General features: G+C 40.7%; 1 protein-coding gene across 1 annotated transcript in view; it reads left to right on the top strand.

The window, feature by feature from the left end:
* The window catches only part of FBXO8 (F-box protein 8), a 55,723-nt gene extending 42,285 nt beyond the window's left edge, over window positions 1-13,438 (top strand). The window contains exons 4-5 of the mRNA XM_055577683.1: window positions 11,621-11,756; window positions 13,115-13,438. Coding sequence (XP_055433658.1) covers window positions 11,621-11,756; window positions 13,115-13,296 — 318 coding nt within the window. The 3' untranslated portion in view covers window positions 13,297-13,438. The remainder of the gene's footprint in view (window positions 1-11,620; window positions 11,757-13,114) is intronic.
* The last annotated feature ends 754 nt before the right edge of the window (window positions 13,439-14,192 follow it).

The raw sequence follows: 14,192 nt of genomic DNA, 5'->3' as shown, positions 1-14,192 counted from the left end.
TGTCGCCCAAAACCACTCTCTGGGGAAAAAATTAACTGGCAGAACTAGTGCCAGGCACACATCAATGGCATCGTCTCTCGGGCATTGACAGTTTAAAAGTCTCAATTGGAAAATGTATGTTTTAGGAACACACATACCTGGGATGTTTTCAGTCTCTTGCAAGTGGTTAATCGCTTTTTAAATATTTAAGTGTTGATGTTTTCCAAAGGAAACTATTTAAAGACAAAATCTTTACTAATACATCCCTTTTCCCTAAATTATTTTAAAAATTCAACAAACAAGGAATCCTATAATCTTGGGTCATTTTTTGTTTTTCTTTTTTTTTTTTAACTTAAAGAATTAAGGTGGAGCTTTAAAAAAAAAAAAAATGAAATGATTTTTCACTTTTGAAAATGCTGTTTTTGACCATTAGCATGACCAAATTTTAGCATCAAGTTTTTACAATAAGCTATAAATTTATGATCTGACATAGTGCACTCCTCTTTTACTTGAGTACTTTTATTTTTAAATAGTCAATGATATGACTAGCTAAAACAAAGTTGCTGAATGTGGCTAGTTATTGGGGGTAAATGCAATATGTGTTTTTGCTTTGTTGTTTAATTAACCACATAAGGAAACAATACTAATGTTGGACTCTCTTCTTTAGAAATAACATAATGTCTACTTGCCAATTTTTATCAGAGCAAAAAATTAGCAAAGAGTGCTTTCCTATTCACAATATCAAGATGGTGATCTCTTCTGAACTGTGTGCCTATAGACAATCTGAGGGAAAAAATTCTCAACCAGAGCCAGGCTTCCAGTGACTGTTGGCTTCATTCCCACGGTAGGAAAGCTGAGGACAGTACAGAGAAGTGGAAATGCCTTGAGCAGTTGATCAAGACTGCTGTTCTTACTAACAGAACAGTAAAAAGCAGTATGTGTGATCTTAGTTCCCTGACCATGGATCGAACCCAGGCCCCCTATTTGGGAGCATGGGATCTTAGCCACTGGACCACCAGGGACATCCTATAAATATTAATACATAAATAAGTTTTGTTAACTGAAGTCACTCTCTACCAGATATTACCAGTATTTGCTGCTTGTTTCTGTTTCTGTTATGCTAAGTGGAACAATAATTTTCCCTTCTCAGCAGTTTCTCTTTTTATTGACTCAGAATGTTTCTAATACTTTCATGATTATTACATCAAGTTATTTAAAACTTTACTATAGCTAATCACTTGGGCATGGTTTGCTCTTCTAAAGTTATTCTGATGCATTTTTTTGTTTTTCTATTCAAGGAGAATTTCATTTCTCACATATTCAGGATCACTATAGTTCCCCAGTATGTATAATATGACATGAGTTTACGGCAGTACATTTTACATGACAGTGAAATTTTCATTTAAATATTTAAGCAAGCATTTAAACATGGCTCATTTTGTGCAAGGAAGGATTTAACCAGGTGCTGTAAAAGAAAGCAAAAACAAAAAAAAACTATGCCCTGTCCTCAAGAGCTTTGCTGGGAGGAAGACAACCATAATCACATACAATTCTACAATACTTTATATCTACCACTGCAACTTTGCAGGGGTCTGGAGATGTTATGTGAGTTTTGGAGGTTCATGTGACCATTTATAGGGATCAGGAGAGACAGACCCCGAGTACATTTGGTATTTTACTAACCATAAAAAACTTTGGAAGATGTGTTAAAAAAGCTTTCTTTAAAAAAAAAAAAAAAAAGCCCCCCTTAAAAAAATAAAACAACCATATGACCCAGCAATCCCACTCCTAAGCATATACCCTGAGAAAATCATAATTCAGAAAAACACATGCACCCCAGCGTTCATAGTAGCACCATTTACCATAGCCAGGACAATGGAAGCAACATAAATGCCCATCAATAGACAAATGGATAAAGAAGATGTGGTACATATATACAATGGAGTATCAGTCGGCCATAAAAAGAAACAAATTGGATATTTGTAGTGATGTGGATGAACCTAGAGTCTGTCACACAGTGTGAAGTAAGTCAGGAAGAGAAAAACAAATGTTATTGCATATATGTGGGCTCTAAAAAAAGGGTTCAGATGAACCTATCTGCAGGGTGGGAACAGAGACCCAGACACAGAGAACAGACGTAGACACAGGGAGGGAAGGGTAGGGTGAGACGAACTGGGAGATTAGGATTGAATATACACACTGCTGCTGCTGTAGCTGTTGCTAAATCGCTTCAATCATGTCCGACTCTGCGACCCCATAGACAGCAGCCCACCAGGCTCCCCCGTCCCTGGGATTCTCCAGGCAAGAACACTGGAGTGGGTTGCCATCTCCTTCTCCAATGCATGAAAGTGAAAAGTGAAAGTGAAGTCGCTCAGACCTGTCTGACTCTTCGCGACCCCATGGACTGCAGCCCACCAGGCTCCTCCGCCCATGGTATTTTCCAAGCAAGAGTACTGGAGTAGGGTGCCATCCTTACTATGTGTAAAATAGATAGCTGGTGGGGACATACTGTATAGCACAGGAAGCTTAGCTTGGTGCTCTGTGATGACCTAGAGGGGTGAGATGATGGGGGTATGAGGGAGGCTGAAGAAGGAGGGGATATATGTGTACTTATACCTGATTCAAGTTGTTTTACAGCAGAAAGTAACAACATCATACAGTAATAATTCTCCAACAATAAAATAAAAAAATTTTAAAATATAGGGGGGAAAAGTAACAGAAGTTTGTTATGGAGTTAGTTAATAAAAACACTATGTCTTTTTTTCCCACCTCAATTTTATGGGGGGAGAAAAGGCCCTATGATTTTATAAAGAGAAGAGTGAGTGATTAATATTGGCTTACCTCATAGCTCAGTGAGTAAAGAATTTGCCTGCAATGCGGGAGACCCGGGCTTGATCCTTGGGTCGGAAAGATCCCCTGGAGAAGGAAATGGCAATCCACTCTACTATTCTTGCCTGGAGAATCCCAGGGACAGAGGAGCCTGGCAGGCTACAGTCTATGGGGTCGCAGGAGTCAGAAATCAGACTAAATGTACAGCCAAGCATTAAGGAAGGAATGTGATATCAGCCTTTTCATACTGTTCATGGGGTTCTCGAGGCAAGAATACTGAAGTGGTTTGCCATTCCCTTCTCCAGTGGACCACATTCTGTCAGACTTCTCCACCATGACGTGCCTGTCTTGGGTGGCCCCACAGGCATGGCTTAGTTTCATTGAGTTAGACAAGGCTGTGGTCCTAGTGTGATTAGATTGATTAGTTTTCTGTGAGTATGCTTTCAGTGTGTTTGCCCTCTGATGCCCTCTTGTAACACCTATGGTCTTACTTGGATTTCTCTTACCTTGGATGTGGGGTATCTCTTCACAGCTGCTCCAGCAAAGCCCAGCCCTGCTCCTTACCTTGGATGAGGGGTATCTCCTCATTGCTGCCCCTCCTGACCTTGAACGTGGAATAGCTCCTCTAGGCCCTCCTGCGCCCGTGCAGCCACAGCTCCTTGGACGTGGGGTTGCTCCTCCCGGCTGCTGCCCCTGACCTCGAGCGTGGGATAACTCCTCTTGGCCACGGCCCCTCGGGCATGGGGTTCTCCCAGCTTCTGCCCCTGACCTCGGACATGGGGTAGCTCCTCTCGGCCGCGCTATGTGCTCCGGAAAGGTCCGTCTAATCAAGGCTATGGTTTTTCCAGTGGTCATGTAAGGATGTGAGAGTTGGACTGTGAAGAAAGCTGAGTGCTGAAGAATTGATGCTTTTGAACTGTGGTGTTGGAGAAGACTCTTGAGAGACTCTTGGACTGCAAGGAGATCCAACCAGTCCATTCTGAAGATCAGTCCTGAGTGTTCATGGGAAGAACTGATGCTAAAGCTGAAACTCCAGTACTTTGGCCACCTCATGCGAAGAGCTGACTCATTGGAAAAGACTCTGATGATGGGAGGGATTGGGGACAGGAGGAGAAGGGGATGACAGAGGACAAGATGGCTGGATGGCATCACTCACTCTATGGACGTGAGTCTGAGTGAACTCTGGGAGTTGGTGATGGACAGGGAGGCCTGGCGTGCTGCGATTCATGGGTTCACAAAGAGTCAGACATGACTGAGTGACTGAACTGGACTGAACTGTGATATCAGCAGGTATACTGCTGGATGGGGCAATAGCCAGACCAAAAGCCTGGAAACATACAAGTGTCTGAGGTCATGGAACAGTGAACAATTTGCCGGAATTGGAGGGCAAGTTCTCAGCAATGATTTAGAGGAAGAAAAGGCTGGAAAATACAGATTGGACAAAGAGAATGCTACAAGGGAGAGTTGGGACTTTTTCTAGGCAATTGGAGATATTCATGAACACAGATGTCATTTCTGATCTATGATTTAGGAAGCTCTTTTTAAAGCCAATCTAAAATGTTAAACAAAAACACAGTAGAATGCTTTATAAGGAAACTAGTGAAAATGCTTCTGGAATTCTGGCAGTGAAATTTGGTGCAAATCTGAACTTTAGCATGGCTATTGGAATGGAAATGATAGAGGAAAGATTTGAGAGATATTTCAGAAGTAAATCCTCCTGGCACAAGACTGAACGTTGGCCATAAAGATGAAGGAGTTAAAAATGATTCTGCGTGATCTTAAGAAGGTGTTGCTGCTATAAACAGAGAAAACCCAGGTGACCAACAAGTCTATTTGGGCTGGAAGTAAGGCAGTGAGGAGAGAGAGAGGATGAGTTCTCTTTGTGTGTGTATGTTAGCCACTCAGTCGTGTCTGATGCTTTGCAACCCCATGTACTGTAGTCCACCAGACTTCTCTCTCCATGAGATCTCCCAGGCAAGAATACTGGAGTGGGCTGCCATTTCCTTAAGTGCAGAGAGGACAATTATGCGAAAGAATTCAGCAGTTAGTTTGAAATGTAATCTAATGCAAGGATTGGAGATAAAAGCTAAGATTACATTTTGAGAGACTCCTCTGCACAAATATGATAGAAGAAAAAGAATAGATACATATGTTAAGGTTATCAAGATCATTTTGTACAGTATGTGGGGGTTAAATGAGCAAGTTGATATTGATGAGTGTTCTCAAATATTCAAAAATCTCAAAGTATTTTAATAACGTGCCTTGGCTAGAGAGGGAAAAAAGCACCCTGTTACATTTGAAAGAACCTTTCACAACCCAATTTAAAAACTAAATAACTGAGGTTGATCTGTTCAGAAAAGTGTTTCCTCTTGACCATCCACGTCTTTGCCAGGATATGAATGTACTGTAGCTCATGGACTTTAGCCCACCAGGCTCCTCTCTCCATGGGATTTCCCAGGCAAGAATGCTGGAGTGGGTTGCCATGCCCTCCTCCAGGGGATCTTTCCAACCTAGGGATCAAGGCCAGGTCTCCCGCATTGCAGGCAGATTCTTTACCATCTGAACCACCAGCGAAGCCCAAGGGCTCTATTTATCAAATAGCCTTTTTTTTTTAAATAAATGGAGAAACTCCAATTGACCCTACAGTTGGAATACTCAAAGCTAAAAATGATAATAATCCAAATAAAATCTTGCACTGATGATTAAGACCCATGCAATCCACTACTCCCATCCCCACACCCAAGACATCCAACCTGACTATTTCTGAGTCCTTGGAAACTCAAGTTGAGTTGCCTTCATGGCATGCTGAGGTTCAAAGTATCTTTGGGTTATGTCTTATTGCCCTCACTTCCTTCACCAGGATGCTGTTCCTGATCCACGGGTAACTAAGCTCTAAAAGAGCCAAAACGATGCTCTTCTCTGCAGTCTCCTTGTCCTAGGATATGGTGTGTTCCTAGCAGAAATGGGAAGGCAAACTCCTCACAGGGCTTATAGCACAATCTCTGAGGCCCTCTTGACTCTCCTCCACTGACAGCCTTTAGCCTCCAGAGTTTCATTTTCCCCTCAAAGCCCCGCTCTATGTGCAAATCGGCCAGACATCCCTGGGTCACCAGCCTTACCAATTTCTCCAACAGACCCACCCACGGCTGAGGACCACCCCAGTGCTCCTCAGCCTCTCCAGCCAGGCACCTGCCTCATAACCTGGGGGTCTATAGACTTTATTGTCCACACCAGGATACTTCTGAGAGTGCTAAAATGCTAAAACAGATGGTACTTCAAGCCAACATGCATCAACTAGGAAGTGTGGTCGCCCTACCCGTGACTATAATACAATGTGATAAACATGATAATAAAAGTTTAAACACTTTGCAGGGGGAACATTTTGAATGTAACACACCGATGGGTCCAAATTTGTTTCCAATCAGAAACATCTCTAAATTATTTTTCAATCAGTATCCATGATAAAAAACCACTCTGTTAAGCCAGGGTTATTTGCACCAGGCAGCACAGCAGAGCTCAAGCTCCAGAAGGAAATAATGTTTCAGCTTGTTGGAAACACATTTGGTAATTTAGAATCCCTGGAGAGGAGCTTGTTTTGTAGTTTGGTCAAAATCCTAAGGAATTGAGTCTCAGAAACCTCTGGAAAGATTATGGAGATATTTAATTGGGAATGAGATAATAAAATAAAAATGACAGATAATGTTTCTCTTATTTAATATTCACAAGTGCACACAGAGAACATAAATGTAACTAGGCTTGTGAGTCCTGTATACACTGACATATTCGTCTATCCGTATCTGTCTAAATATTCCATCCACCCTTGAGCAGATCTGGAGAAGAGTCTGCCGAAGCACCATGCATGCATGCTAAGTCACTTCACTAGTGTCCAACTCTTTGTGGCCCTATGGACTGTAGCCTGCCTGGCTCCTCTGTCCATGGGATTCTCCAGGCAAGAATACTGAAGTGAGTTGCCAAGTCATTTTCCAGGGGATCTCCTCAACCCAGGGATCAAACCCATGTCTCTTATGTCTCCTGCATTGGCAGATGGGTTCTTTAGCACCACTTGGGAAGCCCATGCCAGAGCAGAGAAAACAGCAAATACAAAGACTCTGAGGCAAAAACAGTCGTTGGTACATAGGCTGGTCCATGTACCATAGAATGAAAGCTTCAGGAAGGAAACACTTTTCTTTTGTTTTGTTTTAATTTAGCTGTGCAGGATGCGGATCTTAGTTCCCTGACCAGGGTTAGAACCTGTGCCCCCTGCATTGGAACAGCAGAGTCTTAACCTCTGAACCACCAGGGAAGTCTCAGGAAGACAATGCTTTATTCACTCTTCTATTCCAAGCACCTAAAAATGTCACTGAAACATAAGAAAAAGTCAGTAAATATTTAAGGAATGTGTGAATGAATGAATGGATGGATGGAAGAACCCCTGATGATGGTTTTCTAACATAAAGTCCCCAGCTTCCCCATATTTCACTTTTTCTTGTTTTGGTGTTGGTGGGAATGGAGTACAATGCACTGCCAGCTTCTGAGAGAAGCACTTCATATACTTGAGCACCTTTTAATGATCCCTTCTTTTCTTCTGGGCTTCCCTTGTGGCTCAGCTGGTAAAGAATCTGCCTGCAATGCGAGAGACCTGGGTTTGATTCCTGGATTGGGAAGACCCCCTGGAGTAGGAAAAGGCTACCCACTCCAGTATTCTGGCCTGGAGGAATTCCATGGACTGTATAGTTCATGGGGTTGCAAAGAGTCAGACATAACTGAGCAATTTTCACTTTAACTCACTTTTCTTCAGAGGTAAATCCTGTTACTCTTAGAAGCATGTTAAGAATAGATTACTCACACCACACCTTTAGCTTTGCTACACTGAGAGTTACAAATGGACTTTTTTGGGGGGGCCATACCTCACATGAGAACTTCCTCCACCACAGGACCATGAGGGAAGCCCCTGCTGCTGCTGCTGCTGCTGCTGCTGCTAAGTCGCTTCAGTCGTGTCCGACTCTGTGCGACCCCATAGACGGCAGCCCACCAAGCTCCCCTGTCCCTGGGATTCTCCAGGCAAGAACACTGGAGTGGGTTGCCATTTCCTTCTCCAATGCATGAAAGTGAAAGTGAATTCGCTCAGTTGTGTCCGACTCTTAGCGACCCCATGGACTGCAGCCTACCAGGCTCCTCCATCCATGGGATTTTCCAGGCAAGAGTGGGGTGCCATTGCCTTCTCCGTAGGGAAGCCCCTACAAATGGATTTTATACAAATGATTTCTGCATGAAATCATCCTTATTATCAGTAATGAAGTTGTTACAATTCAGCTTACTGTGGGGCCCCCAGCAAAACAGGGCAGGTATAAATCAGTGCCTTCTTCATATACATATTTACACTTTCTATCAAACAACAGTGGCCCTAAAACTCCACAAACTCAAGAAGAGCCACATCTGCAAGAAAACTTACCCACATTTCCAGTTTCTCTATAAAATCATCCTTCCTTTCTTATTCACAGCTATTATCTAATCCTATGACCAAAGTGATAAACTCTACTGTGATCCATGCTTTTCAAATATATGAACTACCAAAGCCAAAGTAAAAATGCAAGGAGAAAAATTTTCAACAACACTTACTAAAACGTGAGTGTTCTACTAATTCTGTCCTTGGGAAAAGAATACACAAATTGGTTGACGAGAGCATCTTTCCATATAGAAATGTTTCTCTGTAACATTTCATTTTTAGGTTGAAAGAACACTCCTCCAGAAACAAAGATTCACACAGTACACAAGCAGAGAAAAATCTTAAATTCTTCATTTAAACCCCTCTAAAAGTATTCTTACATCATGTATAAACCATTTTTTTCTGGGAAAGGAAGATTCTTTTAAAATGTCTTTACTAGATCTAAAAACAAATGCAGATCCCAATTTTATTTGGGACTGATATCTTCATTCTGTCCCAGAGAGATCTGATTAAATTAAGTAATTTTGTTTCTTTGGTGTTTCCCTGGTGGTTCAGACAGTAAAGAATCTGCCTGCAATGTGGGAGACCAGGTTTTGATTTCTGGGTTGAGAAGATCTCCTGGAGAAGGGAATGGCTACCCACTCCAGTATTCTTGTCTGGTGAATTCCATGGACAGAGGAACATGGTGGACTATAGTCAATGAGGTGGCAAAGAGTCAGACAGAACTAAGTAACTAACACTTTTTCACTTTGTTCGATGTAAGTATAAGATCTTATTTAAGGAACCTCTGTGGAGAAGGCAATGGCACCCCACTCCAGTACTCTTGCCTGGAAAATCCCATGGATGGAGGAGCCTGGTAGGCTGCAGTCCATGGGGCCACTAAGAGTCGGACACGACTGAGGGACTTCATTTTGACTTTTCACTTTCATGCGTTGGAGAAGGAAATGGCAACCCACTCCAGTGTTCTTGCCTGGAGAATCCCAGGGACGGGGGAGCCTGGTGAGCTGCCGTCTATGGAGTCGCACAGAGTCGGACATGACTGAAGCGACTTAGCAGCAGCAGCAGCAGCAGCAGCAGCAGCAAGGGACCTCTGAATACAAAATGTATGCATGATTGTACGAATGTATATATTAGCAAATGTGTTTGGCTGCTCCACAGCATGAATGTTACTCTAAGATCTTAGTGTTTTTGGACAATATCTCCTCAAATTAGCAAATTGAAGTCTAATGACTGAATTTCTGTATGTAAATTTGAATAAAATCGACCCAAGCCTTCCTGAGGCCCTATGCAAAGCCAGATATTCATATCCTTAGACAGATGTCTATACCCTACACACCTGAGGGTACAGAGAAATAAGGTAAGGAAAGTACAAAGACGTCTTAGAATAATTTTGGGATTCTTGCAGACAGGACTCCAGGAAAAGCAGCTGGCAATGCTTTATAAACTAAACACAAGATGTAATCCGACCATTAGCTGTTAACTGTAGTGCTCAAAAAGAGACGGTTTAAGCAAAATATGAACGAGATTTTCAAAGAAATACGCTATTCTTTGCACCAAATTTTGCTCCCCAGTAGGCGGTCAGTTTTTCACATTTTGCCACCTAGTGGACAACCCGAAAACTACAGCCTTCCCTCGCCCCTATAATTTCCATACACGTGGGAAAGAATTGCGTGCTGCTGCTGCTAAGTCACATTAGTCGTGTCCGACTCTGTGCGACCCCACAGACGGCAGCCCACCAGGCTCCTCTATCCCTGGGATTCTCCAGGCAGGAATACTGGAGTGGGTTGCCATTTCCTTCTCCATGAGAATTGCGTAGGAGGAATTTATTTGTTTAGTTCATTGTTGATGCTCCTGCTACAGTGCCTGGCACTTAGTAAACCATCACTATAGAGCTGTTTAATGGAGGATGACTTACCATTGGAGGTACTCTCCATTTAAAGATTATTATTATGGAGAATGTCATTGAAAATACAGTTACAATATGATGTTGGCAAAATATGTTGCCTAACTGAAATAAAAGTTCTAAATTATTTCAAAAGTAAATGGTGCTCTATATTCTCAGGTTAAAGAAATGTCTACATAGCTCATTAGAATAAGAGATGTCTCATTGCTCTGTGTAGACAGATAATCCAGTTGACTTAATTTAGAGAGTGAGCACCTACTTTTTCTTCATCTCAACTGCTCCAAATAAAGCTAAATTTACCCTGGAAAATGCCCTTTCTCCTTTACTTAAAAAATCATGACTGGCTTTCTTCTCTTTTGGTCTGTGATACTTGCTATTCCTTTTTTATATTGCCAAAAATTATGAAACCTCTTTAGGCCTCTTTTTAAAAAGAGTACATATGCACATGTATAAATATATATATATATATATATTTAATTTTATGTTAAAAATAACATTCTGTGCTTCTCCTTCAATGAGCCTACAGTGTTAATGACTCTTAAACATAGTTCTCCTGGCATAAAGATTGGTAATTTTATTAAGAGCAGAATGATAGCTTTTAAGTTGAATATTCCTCTAACATTTTTTGATTTTTAAGACTTTCTTTTGAAAATATTTTAAAAAGCAAAACATATGACTGTGTTTTAGTACCTTAACATTAGGCTAAAGATAATTCATTAGGTAATCACCTCAAATTTCTTTCTCAGGAGAATCAGTTTCCATTTTAAAATCAGCAAAATAGATATACATATAACATAGGCTAGTATTTCATTAAAAGAACTTATTCTTTTATTTTTTTTAATTAGGTTGATCTTAGGCTGACAATATCCTAACACATTTTAGTAATATATTGTCAAGATATAAAGCCTGTTTTTTTTTCAGCTGAAACATATATTCATTATATAAAACTCATTTATGTCGCATAGAATGAAAACTCTCCAGAGTTCCTAGTCTTAAATAGATTTGCACACACATCCAAATAAATGTTAAATGCAAAGCATTTTGACAGAGTTAATGAGAAAGGCATACCTTTCTCACATACCTAGCCCACCAAACCACAGAAAATTTTTAAGTGCCAGCTTTGAAGAAGCCTAACAGCCTAACATTTTTTAAGATGATAAGGATATAAGTTATAAATTAAAATATTCAAATTTCAAAGGCTTTAAGCAACTGCTTTCTAAGGTGATTTTTGCCCCTCTGAAAACAAAAGGTTTAAGTAGTATGTGTATCAGTAAAATAATTTCTTTCATATTTGTGTGAATGAGGCTAACATTCATATGTACATACAAAAATATTCAAGAAAAACAAGTTTAGAATACCAGGTTAATTATTTTTTAGTGTATGTGAAATATTGGTTTTCCTCAACTCTGTCCCAGCGTCAAGGTCTATAGCTTTTATTGGAACCAGCTATCTCATTTTCATAGGGTCCCAGGAGGCGAGAGTCATACATTGTTACTTCAGCCTTCAAAGAGGCAAAGCAGTACAGAGCCTTGTACTGTAATAGACAACACAGAACAGTCCCAATTTCAGTTCCTGTTATATTGACAAGCCTCCTTTCAGGTAAGAGATGGAAACATTCTTTTATCATTATAAGGTTAGTGACCATTTTAATGGAATAAAAAGATTATTCTTACTGCATCGGGGATAGAAGTTTGGGGTGTGGATATGTGGGGAAGATCTGTTCCCTTTCATGTTTATGTTGCTCAGAAATTCTCTTTAATTGGTATAAAGCTAGCTTTATGATCTCAACATTAATACTGGAGATCAAAACTATTGAGGACACATTATTAATATATACAGAGCCTAACCAAAGAATTCAGTGTACTTTTTTTTTTTAATCAAGATAAGATAGATCATTGATTTTCACAGGCTGAGAGGTTTTCTCTTTTAACATCAATAATATAGTATTCCTTACATTTGCTCTATCATTGTGAAAAAATAATCTAAATTTAGTTTACTCACCTCATACATACAATGTGTAACATTTTTTAAATAAATATGAGTCTCAAAATTAACTTTTCCTTCCTGATATACAATGACTTACGTGGGGAAAGATAGTGAAAGTTACACAAACACATATTCACATATGGAAATTACGGAAAGTAGAGATAAAGAGAAAAAATACCAACACATATAATCTCCAAAGTTGTCAAAAGACTTTAGCCAATTCCTTTAGATTTTATATTTTGACATAATTTGCTGCTTAAGGAAAAAGATCTTTCATTGGGGAGAGGGGTTTTTTAAAGATAAAGGAAAATAGTAATACAATATGTGCTTAAACTAAACAATAAGGCTCCCATTTTGTTACAAAATACATTTAACATAAGTGAACTATGTTTTATGACAGTTTCATACAGAGGTGAAATTTATATATATTTTATTTTCTAGTATGTTTATGTTTTATTATATTTTATAATCTAGGAAGATTATACAATTTTTAATCTTGCTTTTTAATGATTTCTTAAGAACAGTCATTTATTACTTTTCAATCAACATCTAGGAACTAAGAAGAAAAAATTGTTGAAACCAAAGAGTTATCTCTTTATTCTTGGTTTAAATAGGTCAAATTCCGATCTCATAGAGAAGGAGGTATTATGATAATTCCTAAAATATGTTTTTAGTGTTTTGTATTTGTGCCAGATAGTTAAATACATTTTGTTTTAAAATAACTATATATGTTTAAAAAGCCAAAGGTACTAATTTTTCTGCAAAGTCAAGTTTTATAATCAAATGTCATCAATTTTGAAAGTCTGTTGAAACCACCAAAAGAACTAACTTTTATTAAATTAGAAAATGTATTTTCTTCATTGTAACTGGCCTCATAAAAGTTATGTGAGCATTTTGTATATGGTTATCTTAAAATGTTACATGTGTCTTTTAAAACATTCTTAGTTCCCTTTTCCATTTCACTTTAACAGTGTTCTGGCGCTTGACTAGCACAAACAGTACCAGATCCCTTTCAGCGGAGACTGCAAACGGAATAAAAAATCACTTGAGGTCTCTATACATTTGCTGTAATATTTATGAGAGAGGGTTGTCTCCTTTTGAGCTTCGTTGCGTCGGACCATTCCTGTGTCTTCGCATCTTAGCATCTTCTTAGCATCATCTTAGCATCTGTCTTAGCATCTTCTGTGACCTGCACCAGAACTGGGCAAATCGCGTGGCCTTAGAAGAGTCTGATCTCCTGGTGGGTGGGAGCGTCTCTCCAGCCTCCTCTCCATCCATTTCCCCTCCCTCCAGGTGTGTGTGTCCTGGGGAGGAGGTGGGAGATATAAAGGAGAGGAAGAGCGGGGAAGCAAGGCCCAACTCCTCAGAGATCTCCACACCTCACCCCCGCAGTGCATTAAGGCCTGACCCATGGCCTTCTGGTCTCACCTTCTTCCTACTGGTGCGCAGAGACGCTTGCTTCTCCCGCGTCCCTGCATCCAGGGCGGGGTGGGCTGGGGATGGCAATGGGTTCGAGATTACACACCTGAGCCAGGGAGAGGAGCCCCATTTCCCGCCCCGCCTGGTTTCACACCGTGTCCACGTCGCTCCTTGTAACCAAGCAGAACATAGAGTTGGAAGAAATAGGGGGAATGAATCGTAAAGGGGCACAGCCCCCTTGTCTCAAGCTCAAGGGAAAAAAATCTCCCCGAAATGTGGGTGCTTGACTTCAGTTTAATTCTTGGCAGTCTTTCTTAGTCGCGCGTTGTTGTTCACAGACAATTATAAAATGAATGTTTGAACCCCTGGGTTGACAAAGGAACCGCCGGAGGGTCGAGCCAGCATCCCCCAACACCTTACAAGTCCCGCGGCCCCGCCCGAGGCCTGCCGGGCGGAGGCGTTCGTTTTGTGGTCCCGGGAGGCGGCCTCCAGCCTCGGGGAAGGCAGCTGCTGTGGACTTGGAACCGCGAGGAAGTACGGCCGTGGCCGGTGGATGTAAAACAAACAAACAAACAAAAAACTCTTTGCAACCGGATTGATCCAGTCTCGCTGCTTCACAGAGAGCGCGGT

Source organism: Bubalus kerabau, chromosome 4 (assembly GCF_029407905.1).
Source record: "Bubalus kerabau isolate K-KA32 ecotype Philippines breed swamp buffalo chromosome 4, PCC_UOA_SB_1v2, whole genome shotgun sequence".
In the NCBI taxonomy this organism is placed as follows: domain Eukaryota; kingdom Metazoa; phylum Chordata; class Mammalia; order Artiodactyla; family Bovidae; genus Bubalus; species Bubalus kerabau.
The sequence above is the reverse complement of the archived record's forward strand: the minus strand, read 5'-3'. Positions and strand labels throughout refer to the sequence as shown.